Source organism: Triturus cristatus, chromosome 8 (genome assembly GCF_964204655.1).
Source record: "Triturus cristatus chromosome 8, aTriCri1.1, whole genome shotgun sequence".
NCBI classification, from domain to species: Eukaryota; Metazoa; Chordata; class Amphibia; order Caudata; family Salamandridae; genus Triturus; species Triturus cristatus.
In genome coordinates this window covers 203,196,178-203,214,242 of record NC_140591.1, presented here as the reverse complement: position 1 = coordinate 203,214,242, position 18,065 = coordinate 203,196,178, and the positions used below count along the sequence as shown (strand labels likewise).

General features: G+C 44.3%; 1 protein-coding gene across 6 annotated transcripts in view; it reads left to right on the top strand.

Moving 5' to 3' along the window:
• Positions 1–18,065, top strand: part of ITSN1 (intersectin 1) — a 1,732,490-nt gene that overhangs the window by 916,259 nt on the left and 798,166 nt on the right. For all 6 annotated transcript variants that reach the window (XM_085621357.1, XM_085621360.1, XM_085621358.1 and 3 more), the window contains one exon: positions 15,293–15,411. In XM_085621357.1, the coding sequence (XP_085477483.1) occupies positions 15,293–15,411 (119 nt within the window). The remainder of the gene's footprint in view (positions 1–15,292; positions 15,412–18,065) is intronic.

The following is an 18,065-nucleotide window of genomic DNA, read 5'->3' as shown; positions in this document are numbered from 1 at the left end:
CCAGTGTCCATGTTTGAAAAACTCTAAAAATTCATAACTCAAAGTACTTGCCCAATTATCTTGGTACCTACATTTATGTAAAACTAGGTGTTATTTTTATAAATTGGTGTCGCATTCCTTTGATTGTGGTCTCACTTACTGCCTTTGTGTGTTTAATGAATGCTTAGTTCTACCCTCTGATGTGCTTAACTGCTCGCCCACTCTACCAGAAACATTTGGGGTGTCTTTTGTGCCTCTAATTCCTATGGTGTTTGCCCAGACTCTTTACACCCTGTACCTCTTTTGGTCCACTATATAAAGAGTCAACTGCCTACACCACCTTAAAAAGTAAATTTTCCTTACCACGATGCAAGTGTTTAATACATTCAGAAACTGATAGCAGCCAGCATAGATGTTCAAGATGGAATGTTAATAACTTTTCCTATCATGATAGAACACTGTGGCTTGGTGTGGTCTTTGCTGAAAAGCAGAGGGACAGAAGGCTGTGTTTCAGTAATGACAAGTGTTCATTAAGCCGTGGTTTGTCTCTGTGCCATCTACAGTGGAGAAGCATCCGTATTCTACAGTGGAGATGGAGTATTTTGCAAAGCCACATGCCCTGTTGTGTAGGGTAAGGGTTGGGGATGGTCTAGTCGTTGTGGCCAATCATAATAAATCCATACCTAATACTGGGCAAAGAGATTGAGTGCAAGAGTCCTTATCCAATTCACATTCCCACTTGTGAGTTGCTCTGGTCTGCACTGATTGCTATGTTCAGTGATTTAAGAATGGGCTACATCCAATTTAGACAAAAAAAGATAATGAGGTTCGGGTCAGAGAGAAAAGAGGGCCAAACTATCATGAAGTATCCCAGAACTACTGATGTCTTGGGGGGGGGGGGGGGGGTCGGGGATCATTGGCAAAGGCATTGTGGAGCATGTAAAATATTACTCCTGTCATACATTTAAATACATTACGCGCCTTTGTGAAATAACCCCAAAACTTCTAAAAAAAAAAAAAAAAAAAGGGAATAAAATGGGAGTATTCAGTGAATAGTCTAGTATAGTTATCATACATTTAAAAGACTGTACCCTCTTTATCCTTTGACTAATAACTGAATGTTTAGCACCCATTCAGAAAAAAACATAACGCACTTTAAAAAGTACTCCTGTTGTACAACTTTGCATACACAAAGGCTCTTGTGAATTGGCCCCAGTATCTCCTTTAGTTTACAGGGTGCATATTGAGTAACTGATCAGACCTTCAAATGGCTTCTTGAACAGCAGAAACATTTCATCATTCTGCAGAGAAGATTCAACCAATTTTTGAAAAATTGCAACAGCAATTGGACAATAAACAAAAACTTCTAGTAATTCATCCAGGAAGAATACTTACTAGACCTCTTAAAGAACATGTAATTCCTGCCAAGAAAAGAAAACGGGAGGGTAAAGCCACCAGTTGTTTTGAATGTGGCTTCTCACCAATAAGCCACACCCAATCCCTGCACTCCCACCTGGGAGGCAAATATACCACTGCACCTTTGAATAATATACACTTTTGAGCATGTCTTACCATCCCTGGCACAGCAAGACTTCAACACAAAACAAACAGCACCCTTTGAAAAGGGGTTTTATTATATATATATATATATATATATATATATATATATATATATATATATATATATATATATATATATATATATATATATATATATATATATATATATATATATATATATATATATATATATATATATATATATATATATATATATATATATATATATATATATATATATATATATATATATATATATATATATATATATATATATATATATATATATATATATATACACACACACACACACACAGTAGAGGAGCACTCTGGATGTGCAACTCCCACATCACAATGGCAATAACTACAAAACTCAATACATCACCTAGCATCTTAGCCCACTTCCAGCCGGGTGAGCCTTCACACAGCCGGGGATCAGAGCTTCAGAAACCAGGGTCACTCCAAGATAGACACGTCTGCCCTCGCTCGGGTTCCAAACTCCCAGTTTCTCAGCCTGAAACCCTCAGCTTTAAACACACTAGAAGATTCGTGAAAGACCGCCTCTCAACGCCAGAGGAATTTTACCAGAACTGGCCAAGTTCCAAGCAAGCATTCTCATGGCAGTAAGGAGCTCTCCAGTCTCTTCCTCCATTCGCACTTCTTTCAGCCTCTGTCTTGATGAAGCTCTCACAAGGCCTTCCACAGTACACTAAACAAAAACAATCGCTCAGGAAAACAGTGAATTGTGAATGTGAATAACCCAAACAACTTGCAAGCACTGCTGTGCACGTAGCAGCATGGCAGAGTCAGACATGAGACCCTGTCAAAGGCAATAGTCAGCACCTATAATTCTCATCCACACAACTTACAAGCACCACTGTGCACACAGAAAAGTTTGAATCAAGGTGAAGTCAGAAAGCAGGATGACATGAGGCCATGTCAAAGAGACAGCACGATTACAGGATAGAAGAGAAGCAGATATATGCAGGACCAGCCTACATTAAGGCTAAGGTAATATGACACACTAACGTCAGTTGAAATGGTGGCAGTCGGAGGTCATCATAGGGTGCCAAACCACAAGAGTGGCTCTTTCACTACACCAGTCCACTCAAGATTACTCCTCAAATACAGCATACACCTTCACCTCAACAGTCTCCAGACCATTAGGATGTACACTCAGAAGGGTCCATACACAGGGGATGAGGGTGATGATGATGATCAGCACACACTACCCCCACAAGATGATTGGGATACATTTGACACAGATCCGCCTGAATACATGGATCCAGACCTTTATCACGCTAAACCCTCTTCACCAGATGATACCACTACATATTATGACCTTCTAAATAGAGCTGCAAATTTTCTTAACATACCTTTGCATACTGAGGATACTGAGGAAATAGAGGATGACTTTTTATTTGAAACTCTTTCCTCCACACAGAACTTAACCCAATATTTACCTATGTTAAAGGGTAGGCTTAGACTTACTGCTGATATTGTTGAAGAGCCCTTAAAATCTGGAATTATTACTCCAAGTGTGGACAAAGAATATAAACTTTCTCAAACAGACCCTACCTACATTAGTACTCCACTTACACTTGAATTCATAGTAGTTGCAACAGCACGTAAAAGAGTAAACTCTCAAACAACTGGCGATGCTTCACCACCAGATAAAGAAAGCAGCAGGGAAAAGGGTTGCAGCACAATCTTCTAATCAATGGAGAATTGCTGACTCCATAGATCTGTTATCAAGGTATGACCGGTCACACTGGGACGAGATGGAAGACAATTTACAGCCTCTCCCAGAACAAAAAAAAAAAAAGCATACCAAATTACATCAGAGGGTAAACTTATATCTGAAAGAGACACGTTAGTGATAGATTCCTTACCTTAGAATATCCCCAGGCGTCAGACTGGATCCAGAAAGTTTTCGTCAGCAGTACCCCTGCGTGTCGGTAGGCGTCGTCGTACGGCTCCGCGTTTGTTGCTGGCATCGTAGCCGCTGAGATGTCGTCGGAGCTACTTAGACACGCCCACGCGTGCTGACGCAGTTCTTTTTTTCCTTGCATCGGTGCAGATCCGAGAGAGAGCGGTACCCCTAGTTAAAAGTTTTAACTTGGTTTCTGACAACTTTTTTTGTCGAGTACTTGACTCCGGGAGCAGTAGGGATTCGGGTTTAAGTCTTGTAGGGCCTGCCGCCGAAACATGTCGGTAGCGGACCCGCATGACATGTTCCTCTTCTGCTTGGGGCACGCCAATGACCCCGAGGCATGCCCCAATTGTCGGGCCATGGCGCCGAAAAGCTTTGCGGGAGCGTTCCCGAAAGTTGTTGGAGGTCCGGTAATCGGTTACGCGCTGAACTAGGTCCCGCTGCCGTGGGAGGTCAAGGGACCGGTCGCGGAGCCATCCGCATCGCTCGCCGGAATTGGGGACAGGTAAGTCTAGGCGCCATAAGAAGTTGAAGAAGCGACGTCGCTCTTCCTCTACCCCTCACTGGTCGCCGGATCCGGTGGAGGGGGCGGGCAGTCACTCCCCCGCGGCTCCGTTTGAGCCTCCGTTGTTGCCTGCGGCCTACCCACCCTTTCTGGGACCGCACACGACTTCGGATGAGGTTCAGGCCTTCGTGTCGGCCTTGCGCCATTTGTTTGCCCCATCGGATCCCTCCGGAGCGCCTTCGGGCCCCGCAGATCCGTTGGGAGGGTCTGCCTCCGTGCGCTGCCTTTGGCTTTGGCTACGCCGGCACCATACCCTGCGGCGCCTGCGGCTCCGACCTCGGTGTCTTGTCTGGAACCGGCCTCGGCGCCGTGTCTGGAACCGGTGCCGGGTGAGGCGCCAACGCTGGCGCCGGATGGCGCCGAACCGGGACTGGTATCTTACCCCCCGATTCCATTTCTTGGAGGGGAGTTTCTCATTTTTCCATGCACCTCGTCCTTACCGACCTCTTCAGCAACCAGTGGACGAAGGGGAGTACTGGGAGGGGTCTGAGGATCCTCTTGCAGCTCAATGCGAGGATGAGCCTGAATGGGAAGGCGATGTGGAGGGTCCAGTAGATCTGGATTTTTCTCCACACCCTGGTACACTGTCCCCTTCTTCCATGGCTATGGAGGAGGTTGGACATTTTTCAGTGGTGTTGCGTTGGGCGGCTGAGGCTCTTAACCTCGAGCTCCCTCCTGCACCTGTCAGGACCAATTTCTTGACCAAGGTGCTGCAGCCACAGTCGTCCTCTGCGGAGCAGTTGCTTCCCTTCAATGAGGCGCTTACTGATATCCGGTTGAGCACCTGGAACAAACCTAACACAGGAGTTTCTGTAGACAAGGGTGTGGCACGCCGCCATTGCCCGGCGCCGGGCGACCCTAGCTTTCTCACACAACACTTGACGCCTGAGAGTCTGGTTGTCCAGGCTTCTGCATCGCCGAGTGCATTCCCTTCTGCTCCTCCGGACAAGGATTCTAGGAAACTGGAGCAGTTTGGGAAAAAGATTTTCACTTCTGCCAGTTCCGGGTTGCGAGCGGTGAATACTGTGTGCCTGTTGGGCCGCTATTCCCATTCTGTGTGGGATACTGTGGCACAGGTGCTGCCTCAGTGCCCTCTGGAGGCACGGGCGGTTCTCTCCCAGGCCATTACTGAGGGGAGAGATGCTGCTAAATTTACCATCCGTTGTGGGCTTGATTCTCTCGGCAGGGCACTTTCCACAACGGTGGCGCTGTGCCGTTAAGCTGGACTTAGAACTACTGGCTTTTCCGTGGATGTCCAGAACACCCTGCTGGACATGCCTTTTGATGGCACACGCCTCTTTGGTGACAAGGCAGATAGCACCCTGGAACACTTCAAGGAGTCTCGATCTACGGCTCAGTCCTTGGGTCTCGCCACCACGCGTACTCCCTCGGAGTCTGCTTTTCGCTCCTTTCGAGGTTAGGGTCGAGGCGCCCAGGTGCGTTCCTTTCAGACCCGCAAGCTTGCGCAGCCTCAGCGCAGCCGCGGACATGGGGCCTGCCTTGGTGAGTCCCGAGGACAGCGTGCAGGTCAGTCCACCACCGTTCCTGCCACCGCTGCCTTTAAACCTTCCTAGTCCGGTGTTTCAGGTCTGCCAGACGCCAGTGGGTAGCAGGATTCGCCATCACCTTCCCCACTGGCGCGCCATCACCTCAGACAGGTGGGTTCTGCAAATAGTCAGAAAGGGCTACTCCCTCCCCTTCGAGTCTACCCTCCAGCCATGCCACCTCAGTTCCACCGCATGTCAGGGGATCACTTGTCACTTCTCCAGCAGGAAGTTGTGGCCCTCTTGGCCAAGGGGGCCATCAAGCGCGTTCCGATGCCAGAAGTAGGTTGTGGTTGTTATTCCCACTACTTCGTGGTTCCGAAGAAGGACAAGCGTCTGCGTCCTATCTTGGACCTCCGGAATATCAACCGCTTCCTCTGGAAGGTGAAGTTCAAGATGCTCATGCTTGCTCAGCTTTTGTCAGCTCTGGCCCCCGCAAGACTGGCTGGTAGCGTTGGACTTGCAGGATGCTTATTTTCATATACCCATCCTGCCCACCCACCGGCGTTTCCTACGGCTCACGGTAGGCCACGAGCACTTTCAGTTCACCATGCTCCCTTTCGGCCTTACCAGCGCCCCTTGAGTGTTCACGAAAGTGATGGCGGTGGTTGCAGCTCATCTGCGCAAATCAGGGGTTTCAGTCTTCCCCTATCTCGACGACTGGCTGTTGAAGGCGGGCTCGCCCCAGGCAGTAGTCTCCCACCTCCAGACTACGGCCGACCTCCGGCATTTGCTGGGGTTTTCCATCAACGTGCCGAAGTCGCACCTGATTCCCTCTCAGAAGCTACTCTTCATCGGAGCGGTTCTGGACACGGCGCAGTTTCGGGTTTATCCTCCCGAACAGCGAGTCCGGGACATTCGGGCTATGATTCCGATCTTTCGGCCCTGGTCCTGGGTTTCGGTCAGGAAGACCCTGAGGCTGCTGTGCCTCGTGGCCTCCTGCTGATCTATCATGCCAGATGGCATATGCGGGCTCTGCAGTGGGACCTGAAGTTCCAGTGGACGCAGCATCGGGGAAACCTATCTGACAACGTCCAGATCTCGGAGGGCACTGCACAGGATTTGCAGTGGTGGCTCATGAACCAGCGTTGGGTCAGCGGCAGATCTCTCTGCCTTCCCCAACCGGAGCACACAGTAGTGACGGACGCGTCCCTCCTGGGATGAGGCAACCACATGGGATAGGCGGAGATCAGAGGCCTCTGGTCTCCGGCGGAGTCCAAGCCCCATATCAACCTTTTGGAGCTCAGGGCGATCCTACTTGCATTGAAAGCATTCCTTCCCTCTGTCAAGGGGAGAGTAGTGCAGGTGCTCACAGACAACACCACCGCCATGTGGTACTGCAACAAACAGGGCGAGGTGGGGTCCTGGACCCTATGTCAGGAGGCTCTGCGCCTCTGGACATGGCTAGAACGTCAAGGCATTTCCTTGGTGGTTCAACACCTGGCAGGTACCCTGAACGTCAGGGCGGACGAACTCGGCCGCAGGTGCATGTTGTATCACGAATGGCGTCTTCACTCGGAGGTGGCGTAAGGTCTCTTTCAGCAGTGGGGAGAGCCTTGGCTAGACCTGTTTGCCTACGGAGAGAAGCGCAATGTCAGCAGTTCTGTGCGTTGGAGTTTCCAAGGCGGCACTCGCTCGGAGACGCTTTTCGTCGCGAGTGGAGTTGCGGTCTATTGTACGCCTTTCCGCCTATACCACCTCTGCTCAGAGTGCTGAAGAACAGGCGCGACCGGGCCCAAGTTATTCTTGTGGCACCGGACTGGGCTTCGAAGCGTTTGGTATCCCGAGCTACTCAGTATGAGCGTGGATCCCCCGATCCGACTGCCTCTTTCTACCAGAAGTAGTCTCTGCCTTTCATCTTGGGCAAACTGTCACTCTGCCCACTTTCTTTCCGTCTCCGCACCCTTCGAGAGAAGGAGAGGCTCCACCGCCTGGACCCAAAACGTGCGCTTTCGTTCCATCTCAACCGCACACAACAGTTCCGTGTGGACGACCAGCTCTTTGTTGGCTACGTGGGTGCCAAGAAAGGTGGGGCTGTGCACAAGCGAACTATCTCCCGATTGGTTGTATTGTGCATTAAAGCCTGTTATTCTCTGGCTAAGAAGGAACCTCCGGTTGGGCTACGCACCCATTCTACCAGGGCGACAGCAGCTACTACAGCATTGGGACGCGGTGTCCCCCTGCAAGATATCTGTCAGGTGGCCACTTGGGCCTCGCTGCATACTTTCACTAAGCACTATTGCCTTGACAGTCATTGTCCGCAGAGACGGCTTCTTTTGCCGTTCAGTTCTCCGTGAGTTTCTGGTGTAATCTCACTTCGCAGATCCACCACCTGGATTGGTATTGCTTGGGTACGTATTCTAAGGTAAGGAATCTATCACTAACGTGTCTCTTTCAGATGCACAACCTACTTGTGTAACAATATATCTGTAAGAGCCATTAGTTAGTAATAGATTCCTTACCACCCGCCCATCCTCCCCGTTCTGCGAACTGTTCTCTAGGGTTCAGGTCATCCCTTTCAGGGCCCTAGTTCTATTGCACCAGTAGTCGGTCTGTGGCATGGCTCTACGCTACTGGCGCAGAAAAGTTGTGTACAGAAATAACATCAGCGTGCGTGGTCTCGATTTAAGTAACTCCAACGTCATCTCGGCGGCTACGACGCCAGCGACGCCTACCGACGCACAGGAGTACTGCTGACGAAAACTTTCCGGATCCAGTCTGACGCCTGGGGATATTCTAAGGTAAGGCATCTATCACTAGCTAATGTCTTACAGATGTATCATTGCACAAGCAAGTAACTTGTGCATCAAACACAAACATAAGGTGTGCTCTTGATGCAGCTGATACAGCAGCTAGGGGAATAAATACCAGCCTTATGCTAAGATGACATGCATGGCTAAGGGTATCTGGTTTTAAACCAGAAGTGCAACAAAATATTATAGGTCTTCCTTTTGATGGCGAACACCTTTCTGGTCCACAAGTGGACACTTTACTAGAAAAAAAATCAAAAAAGGCAATGAGACTGCTAAATCAATGAGAGCACTACAAACCGTCTCAAAGGGGCACTTTTTGTCGCACTACATATCACGGAGGATCCAAAACAACCTCCACAGACACATCCTCGCCTTTTAAGAAAACTCAAACTCAATCAAGTCCCCAACAAGGATATTATAGAGGATCCTACAGAGGGGATAATAACAGGGGTTGAGATAGAGGAGGTTTTAACTAAAACACTTCCTCTCCTACAACCAAACAGTGACTCAACTAACATTCCCCCAATCATATAACACCTGTTGGTGAAAGACTACACAAGTACTTTCCACAACGAGTAACCGTCACATCAGATCAATGGGTGTTGGATGTTATCCAACATGGTTATTGTCTGGAGCCATCTTCAACTCCTCCAAACATACCACCTCGTTTTCACAAAATGTCTACACAACAACAAAACCTGTTAAAAAAAAGAAATTCAAGCTGTATTAAAAAAGGAGCAATAGAATCAGTGCCAATACAACAACAGGGAAAGGGGGGTTTAATCCCTTTACTTTCTAATTCCCAAAAAAGGCGTAACTCTAAGACCCATATTAGATCTCAGACTAATCAACAGGTTTATCTGGATCTAGAGGGTGCACGTTTCCACATTCCATTTGTCCACCACCGGTGGCAATATCTCAGATTTGCCTTCAACGGACAGCACTTTCAGTTCAAAGTGCTACAGTTCGGGGTCACCACAGCCCCCAGACTGTTTGCCAAATACCTGGCAGTATTAGCAGTCCATTTAAGGAGACAAAATATGCACGTATTTCCATATCTAGACGTTTAGCTTATCAATAGCAACACAAATCACACGTCTGGAAAGCACTCAGACAACAATCAATTTATTGCACAAACTAGGTTTCACAGTAAATGCAGTAAAATCGCACCTACTGGCACTACAAATACAACCTTACTTGGGAGCAATCCTTAATTGTCAAACATGAGTAGCTTACCCAAATGCAGCCAGCATTCAGACGTTCAAAAATCTGGTGCAACTAGTTTAGCCTCAGAAACAAATATGCCAGACTAAATATGCGTCCTCTAAAACTATGCCTGTCGCAACAATGGTCTAAAGCGGAGGGTCAGTTGGACAATCTAGTGTTGATCATCCGTCAAGTTTCTCAATCTCTGCAATGGTGGAACTCGAACAAACTAGTACAGGGATGGCCTTTTATAGATCCAATTCCACAAACAAACATTACAACAGACTCATCAATGATAGGTTGGAGAGCACATTTACAGGACATAACTGTGCAAGGGCACTTGACACTGTCAGTCTCTTCTACACCTCAATCAACTAGAACTCTTAACTGTTCATCCGGCGATCAAAGCATTCCTTTCTCACCTATAAGGCAAGGTAGTCTTGATCAAAACCGACAACATAACAACCATGTATTATCTGCTAAAACAAGGAGGGACAAAATCTACCCAATTGTGTCTCTTGGCACAAAAGAACTGGCAGTTTGCTCTGCAGCATAACATTCAGTTGCTCACAGAATACATACCTGGAGTAGACAATCATCTGGCGGATGTTCCCAGCAGAACACGCCAACAGGTCCACGAGTGGGAAATAAATGTACAAGTCCTACACCGATTCTTCCAACATTGGGGACAACCGGACATAGATCTATTTCCAACACCACAAAACGCAAAATGCCAAAACTTTGCCTCTACATTTCAACATCCACAATTCATGGGCAATGTACTATGGATCAATTGGTCAGGGATATTTGCTTATGATTTTCCACCTCTCCCCGTGCTTCCATTTGTCATTCGCAAACTGAAGCAGACATCCCTCACACTAATACTAATCGCTCCAACATGGGCCAGACAACCATGGTACACAACACTGTTTAAGATGTCGGTAGTACCACATCAAATGTTACCCACCCGACAGGATCTTCTCACGCAGAACAAAGGAGCAATACTGAATCCATATCCCAGATATCTCAACCTTGCAATTTGGCTCCTGACGTCTTACACTTTGCTTACCTAAACTAACCAAAAGAATGTATAGATAACCTAAAAGAGACAAGATGGCCCACAACAAGAGCATGCTATGCAGCAAAGTGGAAACGTTTTTATTACTGTCATTAAAAAAAGACATTAATCCTATACAAGCATCGCCTCAAGACATTATAGGTTACATGCTTCACTTACAAAATGCTGTTTTGTCACTCACTTCTATTAAAATGCAACTTACAGCGCTAGCTGTATATCTTCAGACTAGAGAACAAACTTCTCTATTTAGAATTCCTGTAATTAAAGCCTTTTTGCAAGGACTTAAGAGTTATTCCCCCTCGAGCACCACCTACATCAATGTGGAATTTAAATATTGTACTAACAAGGTTATTTAATGGGTCCACCATTTGAAACATTACGTACATGCCAATTGCAGTTTCTATCATGGAAACATGCTTTTTTAATTGCAATTACCTCACTTGGAATAGCGGGAGAAATTCAAGCACTGACTTTTGAAGAACCATTCTGCCAAGTACATAGAGACAAAGTGGTTTTAAGAACTAACCCTAAATTCTTGCCTAAAATGTCGCACTTTCACATGGCACAATCCATAGTTACCTGTATTCTTCCCTCAACCAGAATCCATAGCTGAAAGACAGTTGCATACATTAGATGTCAAAAGAGCATTAATGTTCTATATAGATAGAACACAATCTTTTCGTAAAACACAACTGTTTGTGTCATTTTCAAACCACATAAGGGTAAAGCTATTTCTAAATCATGTATTGCATGTTAGATAGATAAATGTATCCAAACATGTATGCTAAAGCAAAGAGAACACTATTCCACCAAGAGCCCATTCTACACGCAAAAAAGGCCTTCTATGGCATTTATAGGAGATATTCCCATAGCTGACATAAGTAAATCAGCTAAATTGACTACTCCACATACATTTACAAAACATTATTGTGTAGCTGTTATGGCAAGACAACAGGCAAATGTTGGTCAAGCAGTTTTACTTACTTTATTTCAAACAAATGCGCCAAGCACAAGTTAATCACTGCTTACAGGGAGAACTGCTTTTTAGTCTATGCTACGCATGTGTATCTACAGCCACACATGCCATCAAACAGTGAATGTTACTTACCCAGTAGGCATCTTTTTGTGATATGTAGTCCTGTAGATTCACATGCGCCCACCCTCCTCCCCGGTGACTTGTGCTTTTTGCATTTATATACATATATCATAAACTCACTACTTGGCCATCTCTATAGCATACTCTATCCTTTCACTCTATCCTCACCCACTAAACGGAAAACAATCTAACAGTGGAGTCCATGACAATGCGCAATGCACGCAAGAGTACGCTTGACTCTCAAAGAACATCTTCCAAGAAAAACAACTTGCACACTTCCGAGCCCAACACTAGATGGCGGACTTATGCTACAGTATGTGAATCTACAATACTGCATGCCACAAACACATGTTTAGTGGGTTAGTAACATTCACCAAATCCATCCTACTTGCAGTTGCCAGTAGGTAGTTCTAGTTAGAACCTAGTTTCCATAGATGAAGCGTTTTTTGTTTTGCTAATAACTTTGGTGGTGTTTGACGAATCTTCACAAAATTTTCAAAACTAGTGTACAACGAACTTCAGCTGCTGTCTGGAAAGTGTTTGGGTGTTTCGTAAAGGGGGGGGGGGCGGGGACAATCCCAAAACTTGATCTCCCCATGGAATTTCCCATAGGACTACAGCCCAAACTGCTGAACGGAATTACACCAAATTTGGCAGAAAGCTGTCTATTGGTCCAGAAAGACCCCTTTTTGTAACTTGGTGTTAATTCCTTCAATAGTTTTTGAGTTATTAGAGAAAAGATTTATAGCTATCTGGGGATGCTGAGGGGCTGTGAATCCAACAGATCTCATGGTGAGATTTGATTGGTTGCCAGCACTTCAACCAGGCAGTGCTGGCAGCCATCTTGGAGGCAGACAAGGGGGCAGTGTAGAAATACCCTGACCCCCTAGGCCTGGTGGTGGAGTGCCTACTCCTGCTGGAGGTGGGGATCTGTTTGGACTGCGGGGGCATTGGTGTTACCCCCGTGGCCACCCAACCAGCGACTGGGCACCCACCATTGACTGGCCAGGCCTGGGGGATGGTGCCTTTGGGGCTGAAATAGGCCCAGGGAGGGAGGTGCTTACCCCCCCTCCCATTTAGAATATGGCTGGGCCCGAGGGGTGGAGTCCGTGAACTGCATGCCCACCTCCCCATTTACTACATGAATGTGCCCCATGGATGGGCGTAATCGACCGAGGGAGGGGAGTTGCTTGCCCCTCCTGGGTTGCCTGCATGTGGGGGTTAGCCACAGGCCTTGCCTGTGTTTGAGTCTCCGCGTAACCATATTGACACATTGTGTATCAAAACGCCTTTTGGTTATATTGCCAATCGTTCTTATTTTCTTTTCTTCCTGTAAATAACTTTACATACAGTTAATCAGACACATTTATTTCGCTGAATTGAATTACGGTATTTTTTTAATTGCATTGTTTCTCTACATTGCATAAGCTAGTTATCTTGTGTTATGTTTGTTTTATTTCAACTTTTGCTAGAAATAAAGATGCTCTTGCTTTGATGCATGTTTTCGATATTTAGAAATATGGTGAGCCCTCTTTTACCTCGTGCTTGATTAATTTTTTGTGGGAAATGCTGAAATCGTAGAGCAATCTTTTCTTTATGAAGTGGTGGTTAGTTTTTTATTCCCATTTGTTATTTTAACATCAAATAAAGTAATGCGTGTGTTTGCAAATCTCAAATACATACACATATTGTTCCAATGGTTCAGAACTGCCTACTCGCAGCAGCAATAGTTAATCAGTTTTTCCAGGTGAGCATGTTCTAATTATATTTCTATTCTTTGCAAGCACATCACTGTTTTCTCTCACCACCCAAGGTAAAAGTTTACATACGGAGGGGTAAAACTATTCCTGATCACTAATTTCTGTACTCCTAATTAGTGTCCACCATTGAACATTATATGTTATGACTATGGCAATGACCATTTCTCTCATTTCATTGTGCAGCCAGGTAACTGGCAGGTATTAAAAATTCCCAAGAGCTGGTGTAGATGTATAATGATGCATTGAGCTCCGTCACACTAAAATACAATACAATACGTTTCCCTTGTCATCAGCCTCGATTGTAGATATCTAGTAAGTTATGTGGGAAGAATCAGAAAAGCTGTTGTCATATTGAACAGGTGACCAGGAAGACTATTGACTTTAATTACCACGGCACATCCTGTGGAGGATATGAAGGACTGATGAATCTCAGGGAATCAACAGTCTTGGTGTTCCCTGCTTATGTTTGTGTTAGAAAACTGTTGTACTTCTAATCTTTCAGCTTGGTTTCAAATTCAATTAAATATATAGAAGTTGTAATTTTTTTAAAATTTTGGACTTGATTGATCGTCTCCAAATTATCTTGTTACTTTTACAGTGTTTATACAAATGTTGCACATTTTCTTCTTTATTGACGACTGATCTTGACATCACGGAAACCAGGCTTAATAATGGCTGTTTTTCATTAAGATTTTCACAATGTCTTCCAATACAAATCTCAAAACGTATAATGTTTCATACTTGCATTGTGCGTAAAATTATCATTAGTTTTTAGAATGACACCCTACTGTATTTTTCAAGCACTTTGTGCTCAGTCCCCTTTTGCTGTTTTTCTCCAGGATAAGGTGGTTTGTAGGGTTAAGCCCTTGTTCGTTCACAAAGTTTTAATTTGTATTTGCCACAAAACATATTGCTGCCTATCTACTTTCATCCTCCCCACCTTATAAAGGCAGGACCCTAAAATAGTCTTGATGCTTTTGAATGCATAAACTGTCTTTTCGGTGTTTTCAGTTTTTTCTGATGTAATGACAAGCCGTATCTGAGCTGGATCCACTAAGGAGTATCATTTGAGTCCCTTTGTGTTATGAGGTTTCAAAGAAGCATCCTCTAATGGATATGTGAGGCGAGTCAATATGTGAGCATTTGTTTAAGTGGTAATGTTTCTGTGGGATGATGTATTCATTAAAAGAACACGTTATTTAACTTCGGTAACATTTAGTTTCTGATGGCTGCTCTTTCCTCCTTCATAATTATCTTCACCTGTCTAGCTCCTCTCTGAGGTGTTTGTTTGGTAACTGTTTCTGTGCTCAGTGTATTATGAATTGAAATGTATAAAGCTTGAGCCTAGCTACAATACAAAGCTCTACTGTAGGGGGACGAAACGAACGTACAGAGTAGGGGGATGTGGGTAGGCATGTAGATGTGACGATGGGGATTAACAAGATAGTTTATAGTGTGGATATCCGATTAAACTGATATCCTGGGTAGATGGTAATGGATATAGGGTGCTGATATCGCTTGCAATGGTGATAACTTTTTATTTCTAAGGCCATAGTTGTTCTGATGCACATTAATGCATGTTTAAAATCTTATGATCTGACAACTGGGAATAGTGCAATAGAAACATCAACAATGGAAAGGATTATCCATCAGAATGAACATTGCTGAAGTTAAGTAACCTATTATTTACTTGTGACCATGTTGCTTAGTCCTTTGGAAACTCATATTCACAAGTACCAGGTAAAGTATGGTGTGATTTGGGGAATTAGTCCATAAACATTCCAACGCAGCTGCTCATTATTTTGCTTTTTTTTATAGAAAAGGCTCCAATATCGTTTTCTCAGGAGGATGTGAAGGTTGTTTATTACCGGGCATTGTACCCCTTTGATGCAAGAAGTCATGATGAAATCACCATTCAGCCTGGCGATATTATCATGGTAAGAACAAATAGTGATCTGTCTTCATTGTTTTTGGTCTGTTTGGGAATTATTTGATTTTAATCTACTGGAAGTGGGAGTGACTTTAAAGAGTCAGTCAAATGTATTGACGCTTAGGCTGTTTGCTTCTGCTTTTTTTATTCAGATTTTCTTTTCTTCTTCAAGTATGGCAACAGAAATGTACTGTCATTTTAATGCCTAGATACTCTAATAATCTTACCTAACAAACTCAAAAAACACAGGAAACTTAAGTGTGCTTTATTTCTAAAGATAATGACAGAGAATACAAAAGGTTAGGCCTTCATAGAGAGTTGCGCCAGAGACACAATAGAACTTGTGTTGCTTTGTTACGATCTAACCAGTCATTTGTAAATTTTTAAAAGCATGGGATTGCTAGGCACAGCATCTGAGAAAGCACAACAAATTCCTCTACAAACTAAGGAAGCCCTCAGGTAGTCAGTGCTACATTCAGGAATTGAGAGCTGTGATTCATGCATGTCTTTGTGAATATTTCCAAAACATGTATGGTCTTTTAAAGATATCATTGAACTAGGTACACCTTTAAAATAAATATTCATAGGTTACCTTGCCTTTAGATTGTTTTTAACAAACACTGTATGGCTTTCTCCTGCACCCACTGTTCTTCCTAGACACAAGAAAAGTACTTTTTTCAGCGATTGGAGAACATTCATCTTATCATTGCTCCATGCCAGTACCAGCTTTTACATCTACTGCTGGTCGTGTTCATGAGAGCTAGAATACAAATGTCTCAGCCGTCTGCAAATGTGGTGCAAGCTGCTTGCCCATTTTCTATAATATGAATTAGCCACCTCTTGGATGGAACTGAAACTTCCCGTATCTATACTTATTTTCTACTTTTACCTGGATATCAACTCAAATTGTATTTACTAGTTTTGTGGCAAGTTATTTTGTTGAACTAGTTGAGCCACTTGCTTTTTGCTCTGTGCATAGAAAGACCCCTGGAACTGAAAGTAGTTGAAAGTACGGAAAAAAGCTGAAATGGTGTCATGAGTTAGAAAGATGTAATGCCATTTTACATAAAAGAAATAAGAATGTTAATTTTGTACATAAAAAATGACGAAGAATAATTTCAAACTGTTTGTGTAGCTTGTTAATGCTAGATGTGCTCTACTTTTTAAACAGTCACGGTTTCAATGTGCTTACAAAACAAAATAGACTGTAATTATGCACATTTCTATTGGAACTTAGTTCGTGGAACGGCTGGCTTCCCTTAAAAGCAGTATACAATCATTCTAATGTGCTGCAAATGAGAGAACATAACCAATTAGCCTTATTCAGAAGCTCAGATTGATTTGGCACTTAAGAGTATTTACTGATGGGTAATCATTCCTAAACTATAACTATCTTCTGTGTACCAGGCTGGATCCGAAAATTGCTCATACATAGCAATAGTTCCCTAGGAAAATCTGATAGGTGCTGGTACCTTCCCCGATGCCAGGGGCAAACTCTTCATCCTCTGAGCTGGTAGCAGTATTGAAGTTGAAACTGACATTTCCCACACACTCTGCTGATGTCTTGCAGATTATTTATAGGCCATATTGGAATTCTTTAAGTCACATCCTCCTTCTGGGGCTTCTGCTGCTATCAAGGTGTACTCAGGACAGGCCTCCAGTCTTTCTGATGGCTTCTGTACCAGTGCAAGTCTCTCCTTTTGTAATAAGTCGGTTACAGTCCCTGTGGTGCAGACCACATTGGTTGATGACATTGCTGGCTCCACTCGGAGGTGTTACATTTCTGTTTTAGTGTTTAACTGAAAAGATTCTAGCCTCATATCCTCGGGACCTCACATTATCACTTGCATGAAAACACTGTTTGTTTCCGATTTGAGTTCCCTAAATGCCGGTCTCGAGTTTTACCCTACTGTGTATCATGATAGTGAAACAGACAATGTGCTACCATCTCTGTATACTACAGCAGTTTTTTATACGTAGGTTTCAAAATGTGAGATTTGAGATCAGCATTGCTTATCCTCCTGTTGAAGAGATATGCTTGTTTTCCTCTGTCATTAGAAAGGCCGGAGATCCCTTGCTAGCAGCCTGTTTAGTATAATTTGTTTATTGAAATTCTCGAACAGATGGTGTCTACCAATGATCTATTGCTTCCTTTTATGGAGTCTTTGCTGGATCCTATCACTGCAAGTTGGGAAAATCACTTTTCAGTGCCTCCATCAATGGGAAAGTGGTGAAAAGTTATAACCATGCACCTACAAACCCTCATTTTCTGTATACTTACCTATCTCTACAGGTCCTTGTAGCTCGGGCGTCTTCTGCCAAACATAATCCGTACTCTTTTCTGACTTTCCCAGACAGCGAGTCAAAATGCTAGACGCTATGGCAAAACTGTAGTAAGACCCCTGTATTCGAGATTTTATCCATCAGCTTGCAGTTGTGTAAGGTGAACGCCATGTGCTTGCTTGCCTGTAACATCCACACCTTCTTAGAAATCTTTGTTTACCCCTATACCCATACCCAACCACATGAAAGGGCAGTTATCCCAACTAGATAATGTTAGGACAGATACAGTGAAACACATGCCTAAGAATGGTCTTGATAAAGCAGACTTGGCCGGCCCCTTAGAATCAAGTTGATTATTCAACAACACATGTGGGTTAG